This window comes from Gobio gobio (assembly GCF_949357685.1).
Source record: "Gobio gobio genome assembly, chromosome: 11".
Classification (NCBI taxonomy): domain Eukaryota; kingdom Metazoa; phylum Chordata; class Actinopteri; order Cypriniformes; family Gobionidae; genus Gobio; species Gobio gobio.
The window spans coordinates 3376262-3403631 of NC_137104.1; the positions used below are offsets into that span (position 1 = coordinate 3376262).

A 27370-nucleotide genomic window follows, 5' to 3' on the forward strand; every position below is an offset into this window, starting at 1 on the left:
TATATATATATATATATATATATATATATATATATATATATATATATATATATATATATATATATATATATATATATATATATATATTAGTGCTGTCAGTTAAACGCGTTATTAACGACGTTAACGCAAACCTATTTTAACGGCGTCAATTTTTTTATCGCGAGATTAACGTTCTTTTTGGTCTAACAAACTTTGTAGTTTTTTCACATGCTGTTGCAGCAACTAGTAACGTTAGAAAAACTACAACACCACTCCGGATGTAGCTAGACCGGAAACAAAACATCAGGCACGCTGCGGCTGCCCACACTTGTTTGGGCCATTAAAAGAGTAGACGTGGATGGCAAGCGTGAGACGCCGAAATGAGAAACGTATTATGCCATGGTTTAACTCAGGGGTCTTCAACTAAAAGTGCTTGTCTTGAGCGCTGCTTTCTGCTCTGATGGTGCATTCACACCGGACGCGAATGAAGCGTTTTGCGCGAGTGATTTAAGTCAATGCAAAGACGCAAATAGACATTCTGCGGCGCGAATTAAGCGGCGTGCATGTCGCGTCATTCGCGTCCGGTGCACCTGCATGCTTGACCGCGCGTCTGGGTCTGAACGCAACAGTGAGCATTGCAACGTTAACTGTTTCATCATTAGCCTACGTCAAAAGGCTTCGCGGTCCGGATTCGGACCGGAGTCCGCTAGTTGGCGACCCCTGGTTTAACTGCACTATAGGCGGAGTCCTAGTTTACCTTGCATGTGCACTTTGTAATTTTATTTTGTATCACCCTGTTTTGATCCCTTAGAAAGGGCTGTTGAAGGGGCTGTTTGTGCAACAAAGTATTTTTTTTCACCCTTTTATTGATGGACAGTGTTACATTGTGTGAGCGATTATTTGCTCCAAGTGTGAATGACTGCTTCAAGTGAGAATGTTGGTGTGAAATCGAACACTAAAGTATGCCAATGTTGTTTTCAATAAAACAAACATTTGAACAAAGCAAGCCGATCCACTTTTCTATGTTGATAAGAGCATTAAAATAAGAAAAAATAATGGGACAAAAAGAAATCAAGGGACATTTAGAATAAATAAAAATGTGCGATTAATTGTGATTAATTGTGAGTTAACTATGGCATTAATGCGATTAATCGCGATTAAATATTTTAATCGTTTGACAGCACTAATATATATATATATATATATATATATATATATATATATATATATATATATATATATATATATATATATATATATATATATATATATATATATATATATATATATATATATAATATATAAATATATATATAAATATATAAATATATATAAATATATAAAAACAAATTCTTTTTTTTTTTTTTTTTTTTTTTCTTAATTTTATTTAGTTTGTAGTACTTTAAGTTAAACTGCGTGTTTATGGGAAATATTTCCTGAAAAAAAAAACTTATTTTATTTCTGTTAACATTTATTTTAGTTAATAAACTTATAGTTAGTTCTAATGATAACCCTGATATGTATAATGTTTTTATTAATTTAATCTTTTAACAAACAGGGAATCACTGATTGATATGAGCCTGTTATTTCTTACTAAAGTCCGAGTTTGAAGTCAAATAGATCATGGATTAATTTATAATGCATTAAGACGTTCTTTGTAGTTTTATAAACGCACAGCGCTGATGAAATGAAGTCCTTTAATCGAGATCTCGTGTGGTGATTTCTCAACAAATCTCAGTCGTCAGGAACAGGGGCCGATTCTAGGGTTTCAATATTAGAAGAGCTCAGCCCCCAATGAGGGTGATTTAAAAGAAATAATATACTGTTTGTATACTAGATTCTACACTACCTATAAGTAATTCCCTGAAAACTGAATTAATGTCTAATCATTTTAAATAACCAGCTAATATTTATTAAGAAAATAGATTAACTTTATATTACTGTCATTTTCTAGATTTCTAGCAATATGTGGGTACATTTCTTTTTTGTAAAAACACATATAACTTTAAAGATCTCCATTTATTATTTTCATTCATGGAGATATCATGGGAAATGTGCTTTAGTGGAGGATTTCTGTCACCTGCTGGAAAACAAACACACTTTCAACATGAAAATATGAAATGACCACTATAACCAGTGGATGGCAGCAGAGGAGCACTCATCCGCTCCTTACACTCCCATTGCAGTTCTTTTCACGGGTTTTGCTTTTGGGTTTATTATAAAATGACAAATTATTAGCAATTTTATTGCACTTAAGTATGAAGTATAGCAAGAGCAGGAAAAGTCACAAAGTCTAATGCCATTTAGATGAAAGGAATTTCATAAAATAAATGTGAATTATGTGGATAGAAACCGTCTTGATTTGCTCCTGCATCATATCATGTAAACTGCACTTATGACAAAGAGCTACACAGATGCAGATTTCATAAATCTATCAATAAATGCACACATTGTCCCCTGCATTGAGGAACACGCTGGATAACAAAGACACAAATAAAAGCCTGTCGCCGGTTTCCTTTGAGTTTTAAAGAGGACTGAGGCGATCATGAATTAGTGAACAGATTAAGAAGTTCATTGCACATTTTTTGGGGGGCTGGGTGAGAAATTAGGGAGGCTAAAGCCCTCCTCAGACGGGCCGAGTGACGCCCCTGGTCAGGAGTAATGCTGGCTAAAGTAAAGTTATGTCCGTTCTACACTGTAAAAAATGATTGTGATTTTAACGGTATTTTACTGTAAAAATACTACGGTGAAAAACAGTTAATTGGTTACCAGAAAGTTTCCGTACTATATACGGTGAATAACTGTAATAGATCTTACCTTACATTTCATTTAATTTTACAGTAAAATACCGTTAAATTTACAGTTTTTGGAAGTGAAAAAGAACAAGTCATTGTGTAATTTACAGTGAAAACCCGTAAATTGACATTCCCAGAATTCCCAGCGTGACACTTCACATTTGATGTATTTTCATTGCAATAACTATGTTTCTTCTTTGTTTTTTCTAATCAGTTATGTACATTAGGGTTTTATGTTACATCTGATGTTGTTAAATTAATGTTTATTGCATTTTTTAAATTTCACGTGTTTTACCATGATGGTGTTTAGTGTGTGTGTGAATGACTCTGAGCTCTTCTATATATTAGGATTGTCCTCTTAAAAGCTGCTTGTGATTAGCTTTGATTGATCATGTGACTCTCATCTCCAATGTGATTGGTGGTTGTCAGTATATATCAAAGGTACATAACAGATATTAGTATTTCAATAGGTTGGTAATTTAACATTTTTTCAGTTAATGAAATATGTTTTTATTTACTGTAAATTGTTTACAGTGTAAACTTAATCATTACAATATAAACCTTTAAATTATACGGTTTTGAACTGTAAAATATATATTTTTTAACCGTGATTATTACATTATAAACCTTTAAATTATACGGTTTTGAACTGTAAAAAAATTTTTTTAACCGTGATTATTACATTATAAACCTTTAAATTATACGGTTTTGAACTAACATTTTTTTTTAAACCGTGATTATTACATTATAAACCTTTAAATTATACGATTTTGAACTGTAAAATATTTTTTTTTAACTGTGATTATTACATTATAAACCTTTAAATTATACGGTTTTGAACTGTAAAATAAAACATTTTTTTAACCGTAATTATTACATTATAAACCTTTAAATTATATGGTGCTGTCCCTAAAAACCCAAAAACGTTACTGCCCTATTTTTTACGGTAAAGTTCTGGCAACCACAGCTGCCGCTTTTTTACCGTAAATTTTACAGGGATTTTTTTTACAGTGTAGTTTGACTGTAAGGATTGTGAATGTGATTTGCGTTAGGGTGAGGCGAGATCCAATTAGCCATAATTTATGAATAAAATATGCAAGCTGCTCGATTTGATGATCCAGTAATAATTAACAGGAATCCGTTCATAAACATGCGGCCTTACCAATTAGACACACAATGCAATTTGCATCCATCTCCGGTCCCATCATGCGTAGCGTAACATGTTTTATTACAGTAAACAGAGATGGACCAGAGCCAGATCTCCAGTGTTACAAACACAATGAACGGGAGCTACTCTTATTTGATTATTTTCAATTGTTTCGGAAGGATTTTAAAAACCTCCAGTGGATGTGCAGGTATCTTTATGTCTTCATCAGATCATGTTTTAGGAAATTCCGACGGATTTGCAAACTCTTGACATGCTTTTCATCAATCCAGCCTCATGTATAGCTTTGCGAGCACACTACATTACGGACTATTAAGCAACCTAATTAGTTACTAGTGTCGTTTGTTTCCATTTGAACCAGAGCGTAAGATAAACCCTAACCGTTGAGATTCTCCCAAATCGCTCCGAGAGTTTGACTGGAACACCGAGCTGTCATTAAAAATGCATTAAAGCATATTAAGGCATAATTAGATATTAGTCCCTAATCTGCAGTAATTACAAAGACAGAGGCAGCGAGCGCTTTGGTAAATGAGTTAAGCACATATTTCTGATAGCGTAGGTGTAATCAGGGGAGAAGGTGCTCTCTTTCGGTGTAATATACGGAGAAGATAAGAGAGAACGACTGCTCCGCCGGATACAGTCAAACTCTGGGCTGGAGTGCAAACACTCATCAATCCCATGAGCCTCGGCACAGTAGGGTCATGAGCACACACCAATTAATGCCTGTTACGCATCCAGATGTTGTTAGACATATAATAGATAACTGGATATTCATTCATGAACCGTTGTGCTCTTTTCTAAACTAATCATTCTCATATCTGAACACAAGATCGGAAGACTTTGAATGACAGGTTGTGAAAAAAAATCTAATCTTCTCATGACGGTTAAATCAGCCGAATCATTGCATTTATGTTGTTTTTGTTTTTCGATCAGTGTAATAATAATAATTGAGTCGTGTTTTACTGTGTAAATTAATAAAGAGAGAATAGTGCGACGCAGAGGCGTTAGACCTCATTCAATATTTTATATTATTTTGAATTTTTTTATTTCATATTTTAATTTAATGTGGACTTTAACGCAATTATATATGTCATTAATGATAATCAAAAGAAAGAGTAGAGTAACTTTTGTAGCTTTAGTAATGATTCATCTATATTTAATTTATAATTTAGTGAAGACTGTGAAGTGTTTAATGTTATTAAAGGGTTAGTTCACCCAAAAATGAAAATTCTGTCATTAATGACTGACCCTCATGTGGTTGGACACCCGTCAGACCTCCGTTCATCTTCAGACACAAATGAAGATATTTTAGTGTAAATCTGATGCTCTGAAAGGCCTCCATTGGCTCAACTTTACACTCTCAAGACCCTTAAAAGACACTAAAGACGTCGTTACAAAGTCCATCTCACTACAGTGGTTCTACAATAACTTTATGAATCGGCGAGAATAGTTTTTGTGTGTATTGTGTATTGAATACTATAATGTATGTATGTATATATATATATATATATATATATATATATATATATATATATATATATATATATATATATATATATATATATATATATATATATATATATATATATATATATATATACAGCATTTAAGTATGAAATTGAATGAATAAATGTAAAAATAAAACACTACATAGACTTCACTATAAAATCTACACTGATTCTTATTAAAGCTACTGTATTAAGGTTTTCAGTCAAGAGCAGTGAGTGATTTTCTCTTTGTCCTTTGTTGTTGTATTAACATTAAATGGATAGTTCACTCAAAAATGAGAAATAAATACAGGTTTGGAACAATATTAGAGTGAGTAAATAATGACATAATTTTAGAGGTGAACTGTCCCTTTAGGGACAGCGTGTTCACTATAGGCTGCACTGCTGTCAATGTAAGACCTGTGTGCATCAGACACGCGCCGATTTTACTTTCACTTTAGACATAACCGACTGTGTTTATGTTAACCTTGTGTGTATTTGACAGTATTAGCGCAGTAAGACGACTACTGAGTCCAGTAATCTCATGTTTGACAGGCGTTTAGTGCGCGCGCTCGGAAAAGCGCATGTTAAAACCGCGCACGCGAATGAGCCGGCAAGGCTTTAAAACGCACGCAAATCATGAACTTTGGTGATTGTGAATAACTCTAGTGTTCTGTGAGTATAACTCCACCACTAACCTGTGATGTGAATGTATGTCGCGTTGTTCAGTATATTGGGATGGAGGCAAATGATAGAATTTGTAGAAAAATAATTAATTAAATGCAAAACCGAAAAACCGCAATTCACAAGCGCGTATTGAACCGTGAAGGTGAACGGTTCAATATTATATTGAGAATTGTGGCATCCCTAATATATATATATATATATACTATATATATAAACTTTTTTTTTTTTTTTTAAACCAGGACGGTGTTTTAGTCATGTAGGTCAATTTAGGAGTGTCACTTATTCAGTCACATTTTAAAAGACAAAGAACAAACACAACAAAATATTGTATTTGAGCAGAAAAAACTGAATTGGGCACTTTGACTTTGACGGTGTTATAAAGCTGATACGGTTTTATTTACAACTTCAAAAAATCAGTTTATTGGAGTGCATTTTAGCAAGAAAATAATATTTCAGTTCTATTCCAGAATTTCACGCTTAATTCCCTGTTACTTGCTGTTTCTTTTGTAACTGTTTGAGAAATTTACTTGCAATTTCTGAGTGAAAATTGCTTCTAGACTATTTTTGAAGCGGGTTTCACAGCAATGATGAAAATGTTCGCTCCGGTGTGGGAGCTGATGGCCGCATCTTCAGATCTGAATCCTCCTGTTTCAGGATCGTTGGCTCGATCTCTGCGGTTTTACAGCAAAGAAAGGAAAGTCTGACAGGATAAATGAATCCAGCTGGGATGTGGCTAGTAATCTGGCTCTTCTGGTGTCTCAGTGGACGGTCAGTGTCTCTGAGCAGCAGTTCTGGCCCAGCGCTGCCCGAATCAGTCCAGGGAACACTGGGTGTGTGAGACATTGGGTTTATTTATTCGACTTTAATAAGAGTTATAAACAACTCATGTAAAGGAGACTCCCATCAGACGGCACACTGGTGGTCCTGGCGTAATATATGGGCTTTTTTATGGACTTGTGCAGTTTGATAGTTCAGCTGACATTTTCATCAGAGCGGATTTATGTATATTTTAGTTACATGCTGTAAAATGGGACATCTGATGTTTGTTGAAATGCCTCTTTTTTTAAGATATTAATAGACCTTAAGGATTCCATATTATGCCCTTGATTTTGGGCTCGACTCCAATGTTCAAAAACACATTTTCCTCATATTCTCCATTGTTGCGGCTCCTCTCTTCCCAGTCTGTCAGTAACGCTCTGTCTCTATGAAGCCCCTCCTTCTGTAAAGCACACTGTGCTCTGATTGGTCGGCTGGAGCAGTGTGTTGTGATTGGTGTTTGGGAAATGTCCCGCCCCTTACCATAACCGGCAGTTTCAACACACGACTAACTAACTCAACCAGGCCACGCCCTTTTATTCTGCGTATTAATTATTATAATGAGGAATATTGTGACCAATATACAATATCGTTCTGTTTATTATAAGGGCCACAGTTTTGTTATCTGTCGCTTTAAATGCTCGAGCTATTAAAGCAAGATGGATTCTGATTGGCTGTCTGTGTTTCTATCGTTTATCTGCTGGAAACAATCATTGTGAAAGTGATTCTAACATCAACATTTCTCTCTGTCGTTATCATTATATTTGTGGTGTGGACTGTTATTCTTATATATTTGTAAAACTATAGTTATAGTTAACATGAGTTGAAGTGGCCTTTAGACTGCTGGTGTTAAATCATGTTAAAATGGTCACTTTTTGAGGGTGAGAAAAAAACACACAGTTTTTGTCTATGTCCCTTTAAATGCAAATGAGCTGCTGCTCCCGCCCCCTTTCAGGAAGAGGGCGGAGCTTCAAGAGCTCATGTTAGCAGCTCTGATGACCTCACGCGCTCACACTGAAAATTACAGAAAATGTTCAGGCTTTTAGTCGGACAATGATGGAGAGACTCTAGAAGAAGAGACGACATGTAGAACGAGACAGGACGCTTCTGAAGGGATAGTTGATGAGTTTATGAGTTAACCATCTTCAGGTCATCGATTAGCATATCTTGTCATGATAATCTATAAAGCGCTGGTGTGGGGTAAGATGAGCCAGATTATATCTGCTGATGAAGAGAGAACAGGGATAGTTTAGTGTGATTACGGTTATTACTGATGATGTCATCTTGCGTTATGAAATGCTTTTGCGTTTGTGTTCGTACTGTATCAATAAATGTGAAAGACGACTCGACTACAGCAACTCTTCCTCTTCTCCACATGTTCCCGGGGGCGGGGCTTATGTAAATGATAGGGTTGTGATGTCACTAACTCACTGTAGTCCCTACCAGCCGTTTGTTGTAGTCCTTAAAAAGAGATTTCTGTGAAAGAGAATATCTCCCTTTGCTTTGAGCTTTGAGCGTCGTAACTTTGCAGATGTTGTTTATGCTCAAACAGCGACGCTACACACTCACTAAAGCTAAAGTCAGATCATAATCAAGGACCTCTTTAAAGATTTTGTAAGCAATATTGCTTTATTTGTGATAACGCAATGATGCCAAATTGTGCTCGTAATCATGAAAACATGCAAAATCAAGAGAGAACCAGCAAAATATTAATAACTGATTATGTTGTAGTCAATGTGTGCTTTTCTCTGTTGTTTTTCTATGCCTATAAAAACTGTAACTCTATCATTTTGCCAAATAATTTTGTCAGATAAATACCTTAGTTTAGTGTTTCGTTCAAGTTTAGGGTAATAACCCCCTTTTTCAGCAGCCGTCAGTTTTCACCACAGTTTTGAAAAATGCTATAAAAGTGGGCGTGGTTTAATGGCGGAGTGGAGGGGGTGACAGGTGACTGACTGACATCAGTTTTATGAGCCGTTTGATTGGATAATGGGCCGTAAAGAGCGGTTACACTCACAGTTTGGATGAATCGCGTTTGTGTGAAGACTCAGGATCTACTGAAGAGAACTAATGCAACGCAGAAACTCTTGCAAAGCAAAAACAAACACTCGTTTTTGATCCATTAATGCATCTCTCACTTGCTGAATGCAATCTCACTGTTTGAAGAGCCTGTCAATCAACACATGCTGCTGTGTTAAGTGAGGCCTCTTCTCATTGGATTAGGACACGCAGACTCATGAATAATTAAGCGAGGCCTCTTCTCATAGGATAATTATCCATGAGTCTGCATGTCCGTATTCTATGAGAAGAGGCCTTGCTTAATTATCCATGAGTCTGCATGTCTTAATCCAATGAGAAGATGCCTTGCTTAATTTTTCATGAGTCTGCATGTTCTTAAGCGAGGCATCTTCTCATTGGATAAGGACACGCAGACTCATGAATAATTAAGCGAGTCATCTTCTCATTGGATAAGGACACGCAGACTCATGAATAATTAAGCGAGTCGTCTTCTCATTGGATAAAGAAACGCAGACTCATGAATAATTAAGCGAATCGTCTTCTCATTGGATAAGGACACGCAAACTCATGAATAATTAAGCAAGGCATCTTTCCATTGGATAAGGACATGCAGACTCATGATTAATTAAACAAGTCATCTTTTCATAGGATAGGGCACGCAGTCTCATGAATAATCAAGTGAGTTGTCTTCTCATAGGATAAGGACACGCAGACTCATGAATAATTAAGCGAGTCATCTTCTCATTGGATAAGGGCACGCAGACTCATGAATAATTAAGCGAGTCATCTTCCCATTGGATAAGGGCACGCAGACTCATGAATAATTAATCGAGTTGACTTCTCATTGGATAAGGACAAGCAGACTTGTGAATAATTAAACGAGTCGTCTCCTCATTGGATAAGGACACGCAGACTCATGAATAATTAAGCGAGGCATCTTCTCATTGGATAAGGACACGCAGACTCATGAATAATTAAGCAAGGCCTCTTCTCATTGGATAAGGACACGCAGACTCATGAATCATTAAGCAAGCCGTCTTCTCATTGGAAAAGGACACACAGACTCATGAATAATTAAGCATGTCGTCTTCTCATTGGATAAGGACACGCAGACTCATGAATAGTTAAGCGAGGCCTCTTCTCATTGGATAAGGACACGCAGACTCATGAATAGTTAAGCGAGGCCTCTTCTCATTGGAAAAGGACACGCAGACTCATGAATAGTTAAGCGAGGCCTCTTCTCATTGGATAAGGACACGCAGACTCATGAATAGTTAAGCGAGGCCTCTTCTCATTGGATAAGGACACACAGACTCATGAATAATTAAGCAAGGCCTCTTCTCATTGGATAAGGACACGCAGACTCATGAATCATTAAGCAAGCCGTCTTCTCATTGGAAAAGGACACACAGACTCATGAATAATTAAGCATGTCGTCTTCTCATTGGATAAGGACACGCAGACTCATGAATAGTTAAGCGAGGCCTCTTCTCATTGGATAAGGACACGCAGACTCATGAATAGTTAAGCGAGGCCTCTTCTCATTGGATAAGGACACGCAGACTCATGAATAGTTAAGCGAGGCCTCTTCTCATTGGATAAGGACACGCAGACTCATGAATAGTTAAGCGAGGCCTCTTCTCATTCGATAAGGACACGCAGACTCATGAATAATTAAGCATGTCGTCTTCTCATTGGATAAGGACACGCAGACTCATGAATAGTTAAGCGAGGCCTCTTCTCATTGGATAAGGACACGCAGACTCATGAATAGTTAAGCGAGGCCTCTTCTCATTGGATAAGGACACGTAGACTCATGAATAATTATGAGACACCGATGAGTCATCTCGTTACTATAGTACGAAAACATTCTGTGACATTGATACAAAGATGAATTTATACCCGGAAGTTGAATATAGCGTAAAAAATGTCTAAAATTAACTAGTTTTCTCCAACAATCAAAACGAATGGATGGTAACAATTGATTTCTATGATGCTCAACACTCATTAGTCATAGCGAAGGTTTCATGACCCTTTAAAAACAAATATTGGCCACTACTATCGATACTACTCATCTGAGACTGAATCCTCTTGCATTCTTGTATGATGAAATAATGATTTTTTGACCCTCTGGTATGAGAAACATCTGATTTTTGCTGTAATAATAAAAGGGTCAGTAAAGTGAAGTCTGAATAATCCCAATATAACGCCGCCCCAGAGCTCTGAATCCAAGGGCTTGCGGGTGTGTTTGGGATTCAGCACGACGTCTTCACAGATCAGCACGGCTTCAGCCCTCAGGATCCGCCGTGATTTCCGCGAGCGGGATGATGAGGTATGAGCATCTGAAATTGCAGTGTTCCGCAGGGATGCAATTCAGAGCCATCAGATCAATTTTTCAGTATTCTGTGGAGAAGGATGGAGAGGAAAGATCAGATTGAATTGTGGTGATGTTGTCCTGAATGAAACTACTGCAATTTTGGTGTTTTGAAGGATTCCGAGGGATGGGGGAACGGGTGTATGGCGTTACTCTTTTGATGGCCACATTAACAATTAATAATCCGACTGTGATCACTCGCTCCGCAAGCGTTTTATAGCGGTTAGAAGCAATAAAAGAGGAAATGGTCGTGTTCTGATGGATGTGAAGGTGAGTGGTTGGCATATAGAGCGGATGGCTCGCGTTTTTCTGCATGGAGTGTAATGAGCATCTTGATAATGCTGGAGATTTACATTCAGGGGAAATGGAGGCCTGCGGCGAAGCATTGAGTTGTGCTGTAGTATCTCATGTCATGTGGAAAGACACGCCGCGCTCATTCATAATGCTCAGTGTCACACAGCTACTGTCCCAGTCTTTCACGATGTCCCAACTTGGGTACGGTAATTAACTAAATGTTCTAAATAAATATGCACATAGCCTAGTAATAATAATAATAATAAACAAATACGCAACTAAATAATAAATCAACTTAAATATTCTACAACACGTTGCACATTGACAAGCTACAATACCATAAATGACGGAGTTGGCTATTTTAAGTTGTTACACTATAGGCCTAATTAAGGGGAAAATCCAGTCTATTTTAACAACATATCTCGTTATTACGACAAAATTGAGTGGAAAAAAATATGTGGCAGATATATGCGTCACCGCAGCATCGATCTTTCTGACGCGGACAGAAGAAGACGAGTTCTTTATTAAACTCATAAAAGACTACAGAATTACAGGAATACTGGATTCTAAACAAAGACATGCCACAATTTATCAAAACCTTGAAGCAGATCTGAGGGAGAAACACTACAGCACAAACGCTCAAGTAGGATAAGGCGCTTTCCTTGCCATTCATGTTTAATTGGATAATAATAATTATGTATTATGGATAGCCTATACATAAACCTACCAACATCCGTGGCATAATTTTTGGAATGACTTATTGCGAGAGGGAAAAAAAAAAGTTTTAGTCGCATAACATCGGTTAATGGAAACTGTCATTTCGCAATAGTTTTTTATCGACATTTAGAAAATATCACAAAAGTTTTGTGCAAATCTGTAATGGAAACACGGCTACTATTCGCAGAAACATCAAAATAGACATACTTTTAAAAATTGTTTTGAAAACTAAACATTTAAACTATTTTGCCACAAATTATGAGCTTATTTGCAGATTTTTAATTAATCTTGACAAAATTAAAATAGGCCAGTATTAAAAGTTTTTTTTTTTTTTGAAGAACAGTTTTGGGTGGGCCAGTTGAAAAGTGTGTGGGTCATAGCCCATAACGCCGTGCCTGGTCCCAAGTACATTTTACGAGTGCTACAGTGAAATTAGAGCCACGATTAAAGGGTTAGTTCACCCAAAAATGAAAATTCTGTCATTAATTACTTACCCTCATGTGGTTGGACACCCGTCAGACCTCCGTTCATCTTCAGACACAAATGAAGATATTTTAGTGTAAATCTGATGCTCTGAAAGGCCTCCAATGGCACAATGGCACTTTACACTCTCAAGACCTTTAAAAGACACTAAAGACGTTGTTACAAAGTCCATCTCACTACAGTGGTTCTACAATAACTTTATAAATCGGCGATAATATTTTTTGTGCGCAAAAAAACCCTAAATAACGACTTACATAGTGATGACGATTTCAAAACAAGGCATCATGAAGCTTCGAAGTGTTATGAATCGGTGAGTCGATTCAGCAGTTTGGATCGCCAAATTTCAGCAGTTTGGCGGTTTGACACGCGATCCGAATCATGATTCGACTCACTGATTCATAACGCTTCGAAGCTTCATGAGGCCGTGTTTTGAAATCGTCATCACTATGTAAGTCGTTATTTAGGGTTTTTTTGCGCACAAAAACTATTATCGCCGATTCATAAAGTTATTTTAGAACCACTGTAGTGAGATGGACTTTGTAACGACGTCTTTAGTGTCTTTTAAGGGTCTTGAGAGTGTAAAGTGCCATTGTGCCAATGGAGGCCTTTCAGAGCATCAGATTTACACTAAAATATCTTCATTTGTGTCTGAAGATGAACGGAGGTCTGACGGGTGTCCAACGACATGAGGGTAAGTAATTAATGACAGATTTTTCATTTTTGGGTGAACTAACCCTTTAAGGCCTTTGCACACTGAGTCAGAAATTTTCGCATGCGTTTTTTCATATTCGTGATCCGAAAAATTCGTCTCGCACAGAGACCTTGCACACTTAGTCCGATGCGTATTAATGAATGCGATACGAAAAAAACCCGCAAAACAACACAAAATGCCGTCTTCAAGTAGTGAGGATGATTTTTTTTGTCCTCTCTCTTAAAAAATGAAAAAGAGGAAATATTGGGTCCATCCACTTCTGCGATCGCGTAGAGAGGAAGGAGAGTTCCACCTCCTTATCAAGGAGCGTTGCGGGATTATCCAGACCGATTCAAAGTTTACTTTAGAATGTCAGTGGCTCCGTTTAATGCTTTGCTAGCGATACTGGAGCCACATATTAAAAAGAAGACCACAAATTTCCGTGAAACAATTTATCCTGAACAGAGACTGACAGCCTATGTCTAAAGGTATGGATGCGCACACACACACACACACACACACACACACGGTTTACAGGGACTTGGTGTGCTATAATTATAGCTGTGATTATTATAATAATAATATAATAATATGTGTAGTTTTTTTGATACACTCAAATTTGTATATATAATTGTAGGTATCTGAGCACTGGCGATTCATTCACCAGTTTTAGGTTGGGCATCAGCACTGTAGATGGCTAAAACGGATGCAAAAAACGCAGAAAATCGTACCTGTTCCGAATTTTTTTTTGACGGACGAAAGTTTCGGAGGCAGTGTGCAAGTGTAATTGACATAACATGAGGTCGAATTTATTTTTTGACGTGAGAAAATTTCGCATGCGAATTTCGGACTCAGTGTGCAAAGGCCTTTATGATTAAACAGGTTTCTGAAACACTCCTGCCTGTCTGCTATTGGTCTATCCAGCTTAAGCCCCACCCCCAAACTCACGCCATTGGCTGAACCAGTCAGGCTGGAACTGCAGTATGTTGATTACGCCTCAGTGCCTAAAATGGCGTCGTCTCTTCATATTAAGCGTGGATGTGGATATGAACAGAACATTTACACACTTGAGCTGATTTTAGTCCTTGAAGTCGTTTAGTAGAAGAATGGCTAACAGCTGAGCATCTTCATCTGTGTAACTCTCTCTATCTGCCCTCCTTTGATTAAATGCTGAATGCTATTGTCCTCTGATCGCGAGATCGATATGAGCTCAGTCTAAATAATGATATCAGTTCAATCTCCTTCAGCTGATTTGGGCTCATTAAGTTGTTCTAGGGACGTCCTGGAAACTTTTGGAGCACTGAAGATAAGCCACTGCAGGACTCGCCTCCTCTTCTTTTATGTCAGGTCCATCCATCCACCGTTCCATCTATCCATTTATTATTTCTATCTATCCATCGTCCTTTCGATCCATCGTTCCATCTGTCCATCTATCGTTCTATCATTCTATATATCCATCCATCATTCCATCTATCATCTATTGTTCTATCTATTCTTCATCTATAGATATATCTATCATCTGTCCAGCTATCATTCTATTTCTCCATCGTTTGTTCTATCGTTCCACTGTTCTATCTCTCCCTCTCTCGTTCCATCTATCCATTGTTACGTCGATCTATTGTTCCATCGATCATTATATCGATCCACCGTCCGTTCCATTTATCCATTGTTCTGTTGCTCAATCATTCCATCTATCTATCATTCTATCTATCCATCGTTCGTTCTGTCATTCTATCGATCGTTTGTTCATTCTATCGTTCCACTATTCTATCGCTCCCTCTGCCGTTCCATCTATCCATTGTTGTGTCGATCTATTGTTCCATGTATCTATTGTTCTATCGTTCGTTTTATCATTCGTTCGTTCTATCAATCCACTGTTCTATTGATCCACTGTTCTATCGAACCATCGTTCGTTCCATCTATCCATTGTTCTGTTGCTCAATTGTTCCATCTATCTATCATTCTATCGATCCATAGTTCGTTCTGTCATTCTATCGATCATTCGTTCATTCTATCGTTCCACTGTTCTATCGCTCCCGCTCTCATTCCATATATCCATTGTTGTGTCGATCTATTGTTCCATGTATCTATTGTTCTATCGTTCGTTCGTTCGTTCGTTCGTTCGTTCTATCGATCCACTGTTCTATTGATCCACCGTTCTATCGAACCATCGTTCGTTCCATCTATCCATTGTTCTGTCGATATATTGTTCCATCTAGCATTCTATCGATCCACTGTTCTATCGAACCATCGTTCGTTCCATCTATCCATTGTTCTGTCACTCCATCGTTACATCTATCTATTGTTTTATCATTTGTTCTGTCATTCTATTGATCGTTCATTCTATTGATCCACTGTTCTATCGCTCCCTCTCTCATTCCATATATCCATTGTTGTGTTGATCTATTGTTCCATCTATCTATCGTTCGTTCTATCATTTGTTTATTCTATCGATCCAGCGTTCTATTGCTCCCTCTCTCGTTCCATCTATCAATCATTTGTTATATTGATCGTTCATTCTATAGTTTGTTCCATCTATCCATCCATCTATCAATCATTCTATCTGTCTATTGTTCTATCAAATCAAATCAAATCAAATCACTTTATTTGTCACTCTACATATGCACAAGTGCAACAGTAGGTGAAATTCTTAGGTGCAGTTCCGAGCAACATGGTAGTCATGACATGACATGTACAACATTTAAAGCAGCATCAGATTACACTGATGCGCCCACAATTACTCACAGCACAGTAAACTCTACAATAAACAATAAATAATTTACACAATGTGAGTGTAGTTCTCACAGCTTTAAACAATATACACATACTTACAATATACATATACTTTAAACAATATACACTAAACATACACTAAACAATATACATTACGCTATAATAGTAATAATAATATACAATGTACAGTATAAAATATTATTCACAGATTGAAAAATTGAAATCCAAAGTGCAATAGATGCTGTATGATAAATAAATGTGTATATAATGTGTGTTTATCTACAGTGGGTTGTGCTGAGTGATATTCTGTCCAGTGTGTGTTATGATCCTGATGGGTCAAGAGTTAAGGAGTCTGATTCTATCAGTCTGTCGTTCTGTTGATCCATCATTCCATCTTTCTATCTATCGTTCCATCTATCCATCGTTCTGGCAATCCACCATTCTAGCGTTCCATCTATAGTTGTATCTATCCATCTATCATTCCATCTATCCATCGTTCTGTCAATCCACCATTCTTGCGTTCCATCTATCCTTGTATCTATCCATCTATCATTCCATCTATCCATCGTTCTGTCAATCCACCATTCTAGCGTTCCATCTAGTGTTCCATCTATCGTTGTATCTGTCATTCCATCTATCCATCGTTCTGTCAATCCACCATTCTAGCATTGTATCTATCCATCTATCCATTTTTCATTCTATCGTACGTTCCACCTATCCATAATTCGCTCTATCAATCGTTTGTTCTATCATTCATGATATTGTTTGTTCCATCTATCCATCCATCTATATATCATTCCATCTATCCATCGTTCTGTCATTCCTCCATTCTAGCGTTCCATCTAGCGTTGTATCTATCCATCTATCCATTGTTCGTTCTATCGTACGTTCCACCTATCGATCATTCGCTCTATCAATCGTTTGTTCTATCATTCATGATACTGTTTGTTCCATCTATCTATCCATCTATATTTCATTCCATCTATCCATCGTTCTGTCAATCCTCCATTCTAGCGTTCCATCTAGCGTTTTATCTATCCATTGTTCGTTCTATCGTACGTTCCACCTATCAATCATTCGCTCTATCAATCATTTGTTCTATCGATCATTATATTGTTTGTTCCATCTATCCATCCATCTATATATTATTCAATCTATCCAACGTTCTGTCAATCCACCATTCTAGCGTTCCATCTATCATTGTATCTATCCATTGTTCGTTCTATCGTACGTTCCACCTATCGATAATTCGCTCTATCAATCGTTTGTTCTATTTTTCATGATATTGTTTGTTCTATCTATCTATCATCTATATTTCATTCCATTTATCCATCGTTCTGTTAATCCTCCATTCTAGCTTTCCATCTAGCGTTGTATCTATCCATCTATCCATTGTTCATTCTATCGTACGTTCCACCTATCGATAATTCGCTCTATCAATCGTTTGTTCTATCGTTCATTACATTGTTTGTTTCATCTATCCATCAATCTATATATCATTCCATCTATCCATCGTTCCGTCAATCCACCATTCTAGCATTCCATCTAGCATTGTATCTATCCATCTATCCATTGTTCATTCTATCGTAGGTTCCACCTATCGATCATTCGCTCTATCAATCGTTTGTTCTATCGTTCATTATATCGTTTGTTCCATCTATCTATCCATCCATCTAGCTATCATTCCATCTATCCATTGTTCGTTCTATCGTACGTTTCACCTATCGATCATTCGCTCTATCAATCGTTTGTTCTATCGATCATTATATTGTTTGTTCCATCTATCATCCATCTATATATCATTCAATCTATCCATCATTCTGTCAATCCACCATTCTAGCGTTCCATCTATCATTTTATCTATCCATCTATCCATTGTTTGTTTCATTGTACGTTCCACCTATCGATCAATCGCTCTATCAATTGTTTGTTCTATCGTTCATTATATCATTTGGTCCATCTATCCATCCATCCATCTATCTATGATTCCACCTATCCATTGTTCATTCTATCATACGTTCCACCTATCGATCATTCGCTCTATCAATTGTTTGTTCTATCGTTCATTATATCGTTTGTTCCATCTATCTATCATCTATCAATCATTCCATCTATCCGTTGTTCATTCTATCATACGTTCCACCTATCGATCATTCGCTCTATCAATCGTTTGTTCTATCGTTCATTATATAATTTGTTCCATCTATCAATCATTATATCTATATATCGTTCTATCTAGATAATTATTTTGTATAGTTTTTTTTACAGGGAATTTCTGTTCAGCATCAGATTCATCACAGATTTAACATTCTGTTCTCACAGGCATTTTTCCGTTTGACTCTGGTCCTCATCATGTAAAGGAGGTAATTTGGCAGCATAATCTGGCCTGTTGGATGGAACTCTGTATGGATCTGTGTAGGGACGTACTTGGCAGTCATGCACTTAGTCTCTGCGTTAGTTTGAGGGGATACTAATCAGCCTGCCAGCCAGCCTGTGTGTGTGTGTGTGTGTGTGTGTGTGTGTGTGTGTGTGTGTGTGTGTGTGTGTGTGTGTGTGTGTGTGTGTGTGTGTGTGTGTGTGTGTGTGTGTGTGTGTGTGTGTGTGTGTGAGAGCGAGAGAGAGAGAGAATGAAAGGTCCTCTCAGGACTCATGAATGCAGCTGCGGTTAAACTATGTGAAGTATGCTACAGTATCACCTGAGGAGTTTCCTTCAGTCCGAGCAGCCTCAGTGCAGTCCTGCTTCTTCACCAAGAGAGTTTTGTCTGAGAAATTGAGGTTAATTTCCATCTTTATAGGCCCCAGAGCCACCCCTCTTTCCTTTCCTTCTGCCTGTCATCCCTCCTGGCTGTTGCAGCAGTAATTAGCCAGGCTTTTGGTTCACATGTAGACGGGACAGATCCCTGGAGTGACAGAGCCGGGGTGGAGGGAGAGAGTCCATTCATCAGGACCGGAGACGAGTATGCCAGTCCAGCTACCACAGGGAGAAAGAGTGAATTTATCTGCCCTGATGTCTCACATATGTGCAATCCAGCTATTATACTAGTATAATGGCATATTTGCTTGCAAACGTTTTATTTCATCAGAACGCACAACTAGTTTTAAATGGCAGCCAATGTAGAAAGATATGATTGATAGCCTGAATATCTTCCCCTCCTTCTTGCATCTCTTCTCTATCGTCTATTGCTCGCTCTCGTTCCATATATCCATTGTTGTGTTGATCTATTGTTCCATCTATCTATTGTTCTATCGTTCGTTCATTCTATCGTTCCACTGTTCTATCGCTCCCTCTCTCATTCCTTCTATCCATTGTTCTGTCGATATATTGTTCCATCTAGCATTCTATCGATCCACCGTTCTATCGAACCATTGTTCGTTCCATCTATCCATTGTCCTGTTGCTCCATCGTTCCATCTATCTATCATTCTATCAATCCATTGTTCGTTCTGTCATTCTATCGATCGTTCATTCTATCGTTCAACTGTTCTATCGCTCGCTCTCGTTCCATATATCCATTGTTGTGTTGATCTATTGTTCCATCTATCTATTGTTCTATCGTTCGTTCATTCTATCATTCCACTGTTCTATCGCTCCCTCTCTCGTTCCTTCTATCCATTGTTCTGTTGATATATTGTTCCATCTAGCATTCTATCGATCCACCGTTCTATCGAACCATCGTTCGTTCCATCTATCCATTGTCCTGTTGCTCCATCGTTCCATCTATCTATCATTCTATCAATCCATTGTTCGTTCTGTCATTCTATCGATCGTTCATTCTATCGTTCCACTGTTCTATCGCTCCCTCTCTCATTCCTTCTATCCATTGTTCTGTCGATATATTGTTCCATCTAGCATTCTATCGATCCACTGTTCTATCGAACCATCGTTCGTTCCATCTATTCATTGTTCTGTTGCTCCATCGTTCCATCTATCTATCATTCTATCGATCCATCGTTCGTTCTGTAATTCTATCGATCGTTCATTCTATCGTTCAACTGTTCTATCGCTCGCTCTCGTTCCATATATCCATTGTTGTGTCGATCTATTGTTCCATCTATCTATTGTTCTATCGTTCGTTCTATCCATCATTCATTCTATCGTTCCACTGTTCTATCGCTCCCTCTCTCGTTCCTTCTATCCATTGTTCTGTCGATATATTGTTCCATCTGGCATTCTATCGATCCACTGTTCTATCGAACCATCGTTCGTTCCATCTATCCATTGTTCTGTTGCTCCATTGTTCATCTATCTATCGTTCTATCGATCCATCATTCGTTCTGTCATTCTATCGATCGTTCATTCTTTTGTTCCACTTGTCTATTGCTCGCTCTCGTTCCATATATCCATTGTTGTGGTGATCTATTGTTCCATCTATCTATTGTTCTATCGTTCGTTCTATCGATCGTTCATTCTATCGTTCCACTGTTCTATCGCTCCCTCTCTCGTTCCTTCTATCCATTGTTCTGTCGATATATTGTTCCATCTAGCATTCTATCGATCCACTGTTCTATCGAACCATCGTTCGTTCCATCTATCCATTGTTCTGTTGCTCCATCGTTCCATCTATCTATCATTCTATCGATCCATCGTTCGTTCTGTCATTCTATCGATCGTTCATTCTATCGTTCAACTGTTCTATCGCTCGCTCTCGTTCCATATATCCATTGTGTCGATCTATTGTTCCATCTATCTATTGTTCTATCGTTCGTTCTATCGATCATTCATTCTATCGTTCCACTGTTCTATCGCTCCCTCTCTCGTTCCATATATCCATTGATAGCCTGAATATTTTCCCCTCCCTCTTGCATCTCTTCTCTGATGACGAGGGCGGGACAACCTGTCACTCACACAAGATCCACCAATAGCAAACCACAACCATCCAATCAATTCCCCACAGACAGAATCAAGCCCCGCCCTACATTTGTTCTTGTTTGAGAAGCGTTTCACTCGGATCGACGTCGTAATTGCGAAAAGACAAGCCGACTTTTAAACACTCATTGTAGTAGCACTGTGTTGTTTTGTTTTGTCCATTATAATAATTTTACCGACATGCAGTATTATGATTTATTATATATTTTTTTTGTAGTTTACTGGTAAATTTCTAATTTTTCCTCGCATCACAGGCTTTACTTTAAAACCATTATATATAATGCATTATAAAAGTATTTCAATGCATAAATTATGCCTTATAATGCATTGTATGGTCTCGTGAATAATTGTAACCACAGTTATAATGCATTATCTATTTATTGAACACACCTTTAGAGAGTGCAATGCATTAAAACACACAACAAACATATTTACTTGATGAATAATGCATTACGGAAAAGTGCTAAAATGTTTAATTTGGCTAGCTTTCAGGGTATTTTTCGGGAAATATTGAATATATTTCTGTGGAAGCATTAGTGTCATTTGCACAATAGATGGCCAACATGTCTTGTGTACACAATATTTCTCCGTTCCTTTTCCTCCTTATCTTGTGAGCCAGCCGTCTCCCGCTGACCCGTTCTTCCTGCGAAGAAGTTGCATCTGAAATTTTTTTATTGGACCGTTACTTGTTTAGAAAGGCACCTATCCCATTTCTTCTCATGCTCTCACATTTGTAACTCTCTTCCCATCACGTCTTCTCCTCTTCTTTTCTTTCTTCCCTGTTTTCACACTCTCCTCTCCTCTCTTTGACTCATCTTCTCACTCGTGGCAGTGATTCAGAGAGAGACACGCTGAGTTTCTGTTCCTCATTGAGGCGTTTCAGCCAAATGAAGGGGTAGTTTGGCACTCGACCAACACACTAAAATACCTCACCCCGATCACCTCAACCCACACGCCTCACACATACTCCAATTTTCTGCTTCTAATGTTCCATGACTAAAGAAGCCCATCTGTGCTCAGATATTCTGTTTAGAAATATGGATGGCGTCAAAATGATACAGTTGGAGTTGATCAGAAATGAAAAGGATTTTTCGACTTAGACGTCAATTTCTTTAGAGAGAAAGACAACAATGTTTTCAGTGCAAAAGAATCCTGTTCTTACTCTTGTTTTCCAGTTAATATATCTCAATCATGGGCGTCAGTTTGGTTTGAAATGTGCTGGGGACAGAGACGCATTCAGAAGTGCATTTTCAGAAGTGCTGGGTAAATTTTTTTTTTCTCTTTCGCGCAGGTCATGTTTTGAAAGACTATGTCCTGCAGCTTACTAATGTAAATAAATAAAAATGTCAGATGAGAGACATATTGCGGGTCTTATAGCCTATCTTACTCATGCCGACGAAAGCGCCCCGCGAATTCTTTAATATTTTTCATTTTTGCAATTTTTTTTACCACTTCATAATCAGAGTCCCACTGGAGCCTGTGTTTTTTTTTATCCTCCCTATTACACATTAGTTACAGCCATTAAAATAGTTCAGTTTTGTTTTTAATGTCAAAGGAGATATATTTCGTTTTGTTTCTTTATTAAGTTAATTTAGAAAAATGTTTAAAGCATTTAATGTTTGTTAAACTAAAGTTTTTGCTTTTTAAAGTGACGACCAAGCGGCCAGCGGCCGACAGTGAGTTAACCCAACACTTTAGCCTCTGAAATCAACACTTGACTTGTCTTGCTTATTAAATCCATAAAAAACACTTAAAGCATCGTTTAAACGTTTAGCCTATTATCACCACCATCACAGTAAAAAGGCATTTTTGACAAGATGAGGCAGGCAGATCGCAACGGCGCGCGCAAACAAAACGGGCTACACAATCTACGTAAACAAATAATTAAAAATAAAAAACATGCTGGTTGTCTTACCTTAGGCTACACCTCTCCGCGAAATGAATATATATCCGATCTTCAATTCCCGTGCTATATGCACATTTAACGGAGTTCATGTCAACGAAATCAACCGATATGAGTATTTTATTCATCAGCTCTTTTCAACATCAAAGACCGCATTAGGAGAACGAGCGACCCAAACACTGGTAAGAGCATTTAGTCTCATTAATTTTAATGAAGATGATTGTGCTTTTGAGCATCTAAAACTTAGCTTATTTTCAGTTTCACTTGTGGCAGTTTGCGTGTTGGCTTGCTTTACTCATTTGCGGCGATGCGTGTTGCATAGCGCCGTCCTATAGCCTAAAAAAGCCCGAAGCCCGGCCCGCGTCTGAGGTAGGCTATGACTGGAAAATTGGCCCGAAGCCCGGCCCTAGGGCGTAAAAAAGTCGGGGCCCGTCGGGCTCGGGCAGAAATGTAGGGCTCTACTTTGAGTAAGGCTGAAAGCGTCTTTCTTTTTAATACATTTCTTGAATGTCTCAATTTACAGTAGGCCTAGCCTATAGATAATTATGATATTTGTGGCTGCACCGGGGTCCGTCATTACGCTAAATCATGAGCGGTCCATGGCTCCTGCTACCCATGGCTGTTAAGAACTGTATAGGCTACATCAATACATTACAACAATTTCGTGTTATGGGCACTGCCACTGATACAGGCAGCGGAAGAGCCTATTTTACGGAGCTTGCTTCTGCTTTTCAAACGTTTTTACAACAAAAGATGTCGTTAAAACGACATAAGATCTCGTTATTATGAGAAAAGATGTAGTTAAAACGACATAAGATATCGTTATTACGACACAATTGAGTGGAAAAAATAATATGTGTGTGTCAGCAATGCTTCACCGCAAAATTGAACTCGAGGTTAAAAAATAAAAAATAAAAAAGTGGTGGGTACAAAAGGACTCATGACGAAATCTGGTGGGTACCCGTCCCCCCCGAAATCAATATGATCTCAATGTCCTCAAAACACTTACATTTAACTGAACAATATAAGATCATTTGAAGTTCTATGCTTTATCATCACTCATTTCTGTTTTTGCTTGCAACTTCTGAACCGTTTGTCCAAAAAATCATAAACGTTCGATCGTTAGATTCGGGACGTCCAATTTTACCATATCGTCCATTTTGTCTGTCTGCCATTTTGAATTGTGCTAAAATGCTGTATTTTATGAACGCATGAACGTATTGTTACGAAACTCGGTATGGGTCATCAGCACGAGAACCTGAAGGAGCCTGAGAAGTTTCTAAACAAACAGCGCCACCTAGTGGATTTTTTGTTTTTCAAATGCTTATACCTTTGGGTGTGGTTGACTTATTTTCATGGGAGTGACTTTTTTTGTCTCCTGAATCCTTGCCAAGTCCAACGATACCAGACTTGCCACTTGGTTTGTCCAGCGTGGTAATATAAAACGTTAGCTGATATATCTTCGAAACCGCTAGTTTGATAGTAAAATATTGATTGTAAAGGGTAGTAAAATCCAATCAAAGTCAGGTGTCAGTCATTTTTTACGTGTTTTTTCATATAAATGTCTATAACTCCAAAACTAAATGAGATATTTTCACCAAAATTGACACATGCATGTATGGGCTCACTCCGAGGACACATTAAAAAATTGTGGGGTTGTGCTGTAATAAAACGAAACATGAAATTCCCATAGACTACAATGCATTTTTCAGCTTTTTTGCCTAAAATCATCTTAAAATGTGTTTATTTGCTCATTGCTGCTGTTGATCTGACACTGCCAGCCATTTTGACATGTCTTGTCTTCTTCTTTGCGCTTGGCCCCGAAAATGGCTGCTTGTTGTTATTATTATTATGGTAACACCTATACAAGTGTTAACATGAACTAAGAATGACAACATTTATTAATTTTAGTTCATGTTAATTTCAACATTTACTAATGCATTGTGGAAATCAAATGTTGTATTTGTTAACATTCGTTTTGCTGAGTGATTTGTGATTAATATCAGTTCGAATAGTTTGAATAGTTATAAACAAATTTTTATAATTCTATAATTTTCAATTTTCCAATATCAATTTATAACTATGATACTGCTATGTCTATAGATGAAGTATATTGGTAAATAATATAGTTTTTAAAAATATATACATAATTTAAAGTTAATTGGTTAACTTAACTAACTTTTCAAATGTTGCTTATTTTATTTATATATAAACTTAAGTTAAAAGAAAATTAATAATAATTATAATATATATATATATATATATATATATATATATATATATATACACATATACATATATAAAAAAATACAAATTTAAATAAATTATGATTCAATAATTATAATTTTATATATATATATATATATATATATATATATATATATATATATATATATATATATATATATATATATAAACTTACATTTGAATTATTACTTTTTTAAATAAGTTAATTATATATCAACTTGATCTTCATTTATTTTTATTAAAAATAAATTAAAATTAAGTCAATATAAAAATATGTTTTAAATAAGTTAATATATGTATATATAAAAATTTACATTTACAAGTTAATTTATTATTTTTATTTTTTTAATAAAAATATATTTTAACTAAATAAAAAACAGTTTTAATGTATTTTTATTTTTTAAAATAAAAAATAAATTAAGATTAAGTATATATATATTAACTTATTTAATAATAGTCATTTTAAATTTTTTAATAATTTAGATTTTTATTTTATAGATATATATTATTTTTTATGTATTTATTTATTTATTTATTTATAATAATACATTTCTTTTATTATTACTTAATTTAAAAAAATTAAAAGTACTTTATTATTTACCAGTATACTACACATGTAAACATAGCATTATTACAGGGAAAAAAGCGTTTATTATATTTGTGATGGAGCCAGAAACAGTTGGCATGAAAAGCGCAGGGGAAAAAAAATCCATATTGTTATGTCCTGAAGTGTTTTCATTTATCATGTTTTAAGCACAAACCAGCATTTTTTACCTTTTTTCATGCCTTTTCCATTATTGTAATTGACTGATTTCCCCCGGCTGTAGTTTACTGATGAATAGTGCTACTTAATGTTTCCTATTTGTTCCTCTTTGTCCTTTTAGTTTGCATTTTTATGCATTGCCGCATGAAATGTTGTCCAGTGGGTAAGGGTCAGTGATATTGTTTGTTTGGCTGGCTTTTAGAGGATTTTCCCCCAGTTCTGCGGCGCTTTCCCCTTCACCGGAGACATGCTGCGCTTTAAACACTCCGCCATTACTGGAGCGAGTGACAGGAGCCGAGCATCCACACTCATAATGCAGCATAATCACCCTGCTCCATCTGAATACCGTCCTCTTCACAGATAATGATACCACGCTTGCTCTCTTTCACGAAAAAACAACCGAATTAACAATTGCCATGGCGGTGTGAATGCATTAGTTTGCTTTCTGCTTGGGCACCTGTGAGAGTGCGATGGCTTTAACTTTATTGTGCACAAATGCTGGCACGATTATGAGTTTTATCAGCACAGATATGAGGAGCGTATTCGTGAGGCGATGATTAAAAATGGCAGTGAACTTCATCTGACCTTGATCGTGTTTCTAGCTGGAGGAAAAATTCACTAATTACGATATATTCTTGTTAGGTTATTATAATACTCGATCCGTTTTTTCCACAAGGGCCTGGATAATAAAGGACATTTATAGCTGTGATTTAAATGAGTTATGCCGTTTTATTATTCCTAAATGTGCAATATGGAATGCATTTTTCTTTGTAAAGCCCGGTCTGGGTTCATGTGTGTGTGTGTGTGTGTGTGTGTGTGTGCAGGTCGGGCTCTGATGAGGCTCACTGACAGGAAGTTGGAGCGGATGGGCATCATGCAGGAGAGTCAGAGACAGTTCATCCTCCAGCAGGTTCTCCAGCTCCGCGTCAGAGAAGAAGTCCGAACCCTGCAGCTGCTCACGCAAGGTACACACACACACACACACACACATACAGCTCTGCGCCTGCAGACCTCCACACACTCAGTTCATTAGACACGCTTCTCCTTAACCCTGCCCTCACTGATGTTAATTAAGGGATTACTCTATCCTTTTATCAACCGGTTTAATGAAGATTTGTGTATTTTGCTGAAACTGCCTTAATGTGGTGAGGTGTGTGTGATGATGACGTCTGTCCTGGCTTCTGGAGGTCTTGTTTTCACTTGGTTTAGTAAAAAAGACAAAAAAGTTTTTGGATTAATAGAAATTCAAAGAAATGCGTATACGTGTAATTTTTAATTAGAAAAGCAAAGTCTGTCGAGAGAATTTTTAAACTGGATGGATGAATGATAGATGGATGGATGAATGATAGAT

The 27370-nt window shown here is 37.0% G+C and overlaps 2 protein-coding genes across 5 annotated transcripts in view; one reads left to right on the top strand and one right to left on the bottom strand.

The window, feature by feature from the left end:
- Nucleotides 1-27370, bottom strand: part of vps28 (VPS28 subunit of ESCRT-I) — a 968134-nt gene that overhangs the window by 128356 nt on the left and 812408 nt on the right. The window lies entirely within an intron of this gene.
- The window catches only part of samd12 (sterile alpha motif domain containing 12), a 191800-nt gene that overhangs the window by 55511 nt on the left and 108919 nt on the right, over nucleotides 1-27370 (top strand). For all 4 annotated transcript variants that reach the window (XM_079829184.1, XM_079829183.1, XM_079829182.1 and 1 more), the window contains exon 4: nucleotides 26844-26984. In XM_079829184.1, coding sequence (XP_079685310.1) covers nucleotides 26844-26984 — 141 coding nt within the window. The remainder of the gene's footprint in view (nucleotides 1-26843; nucleotides 26985-27370) is intronic.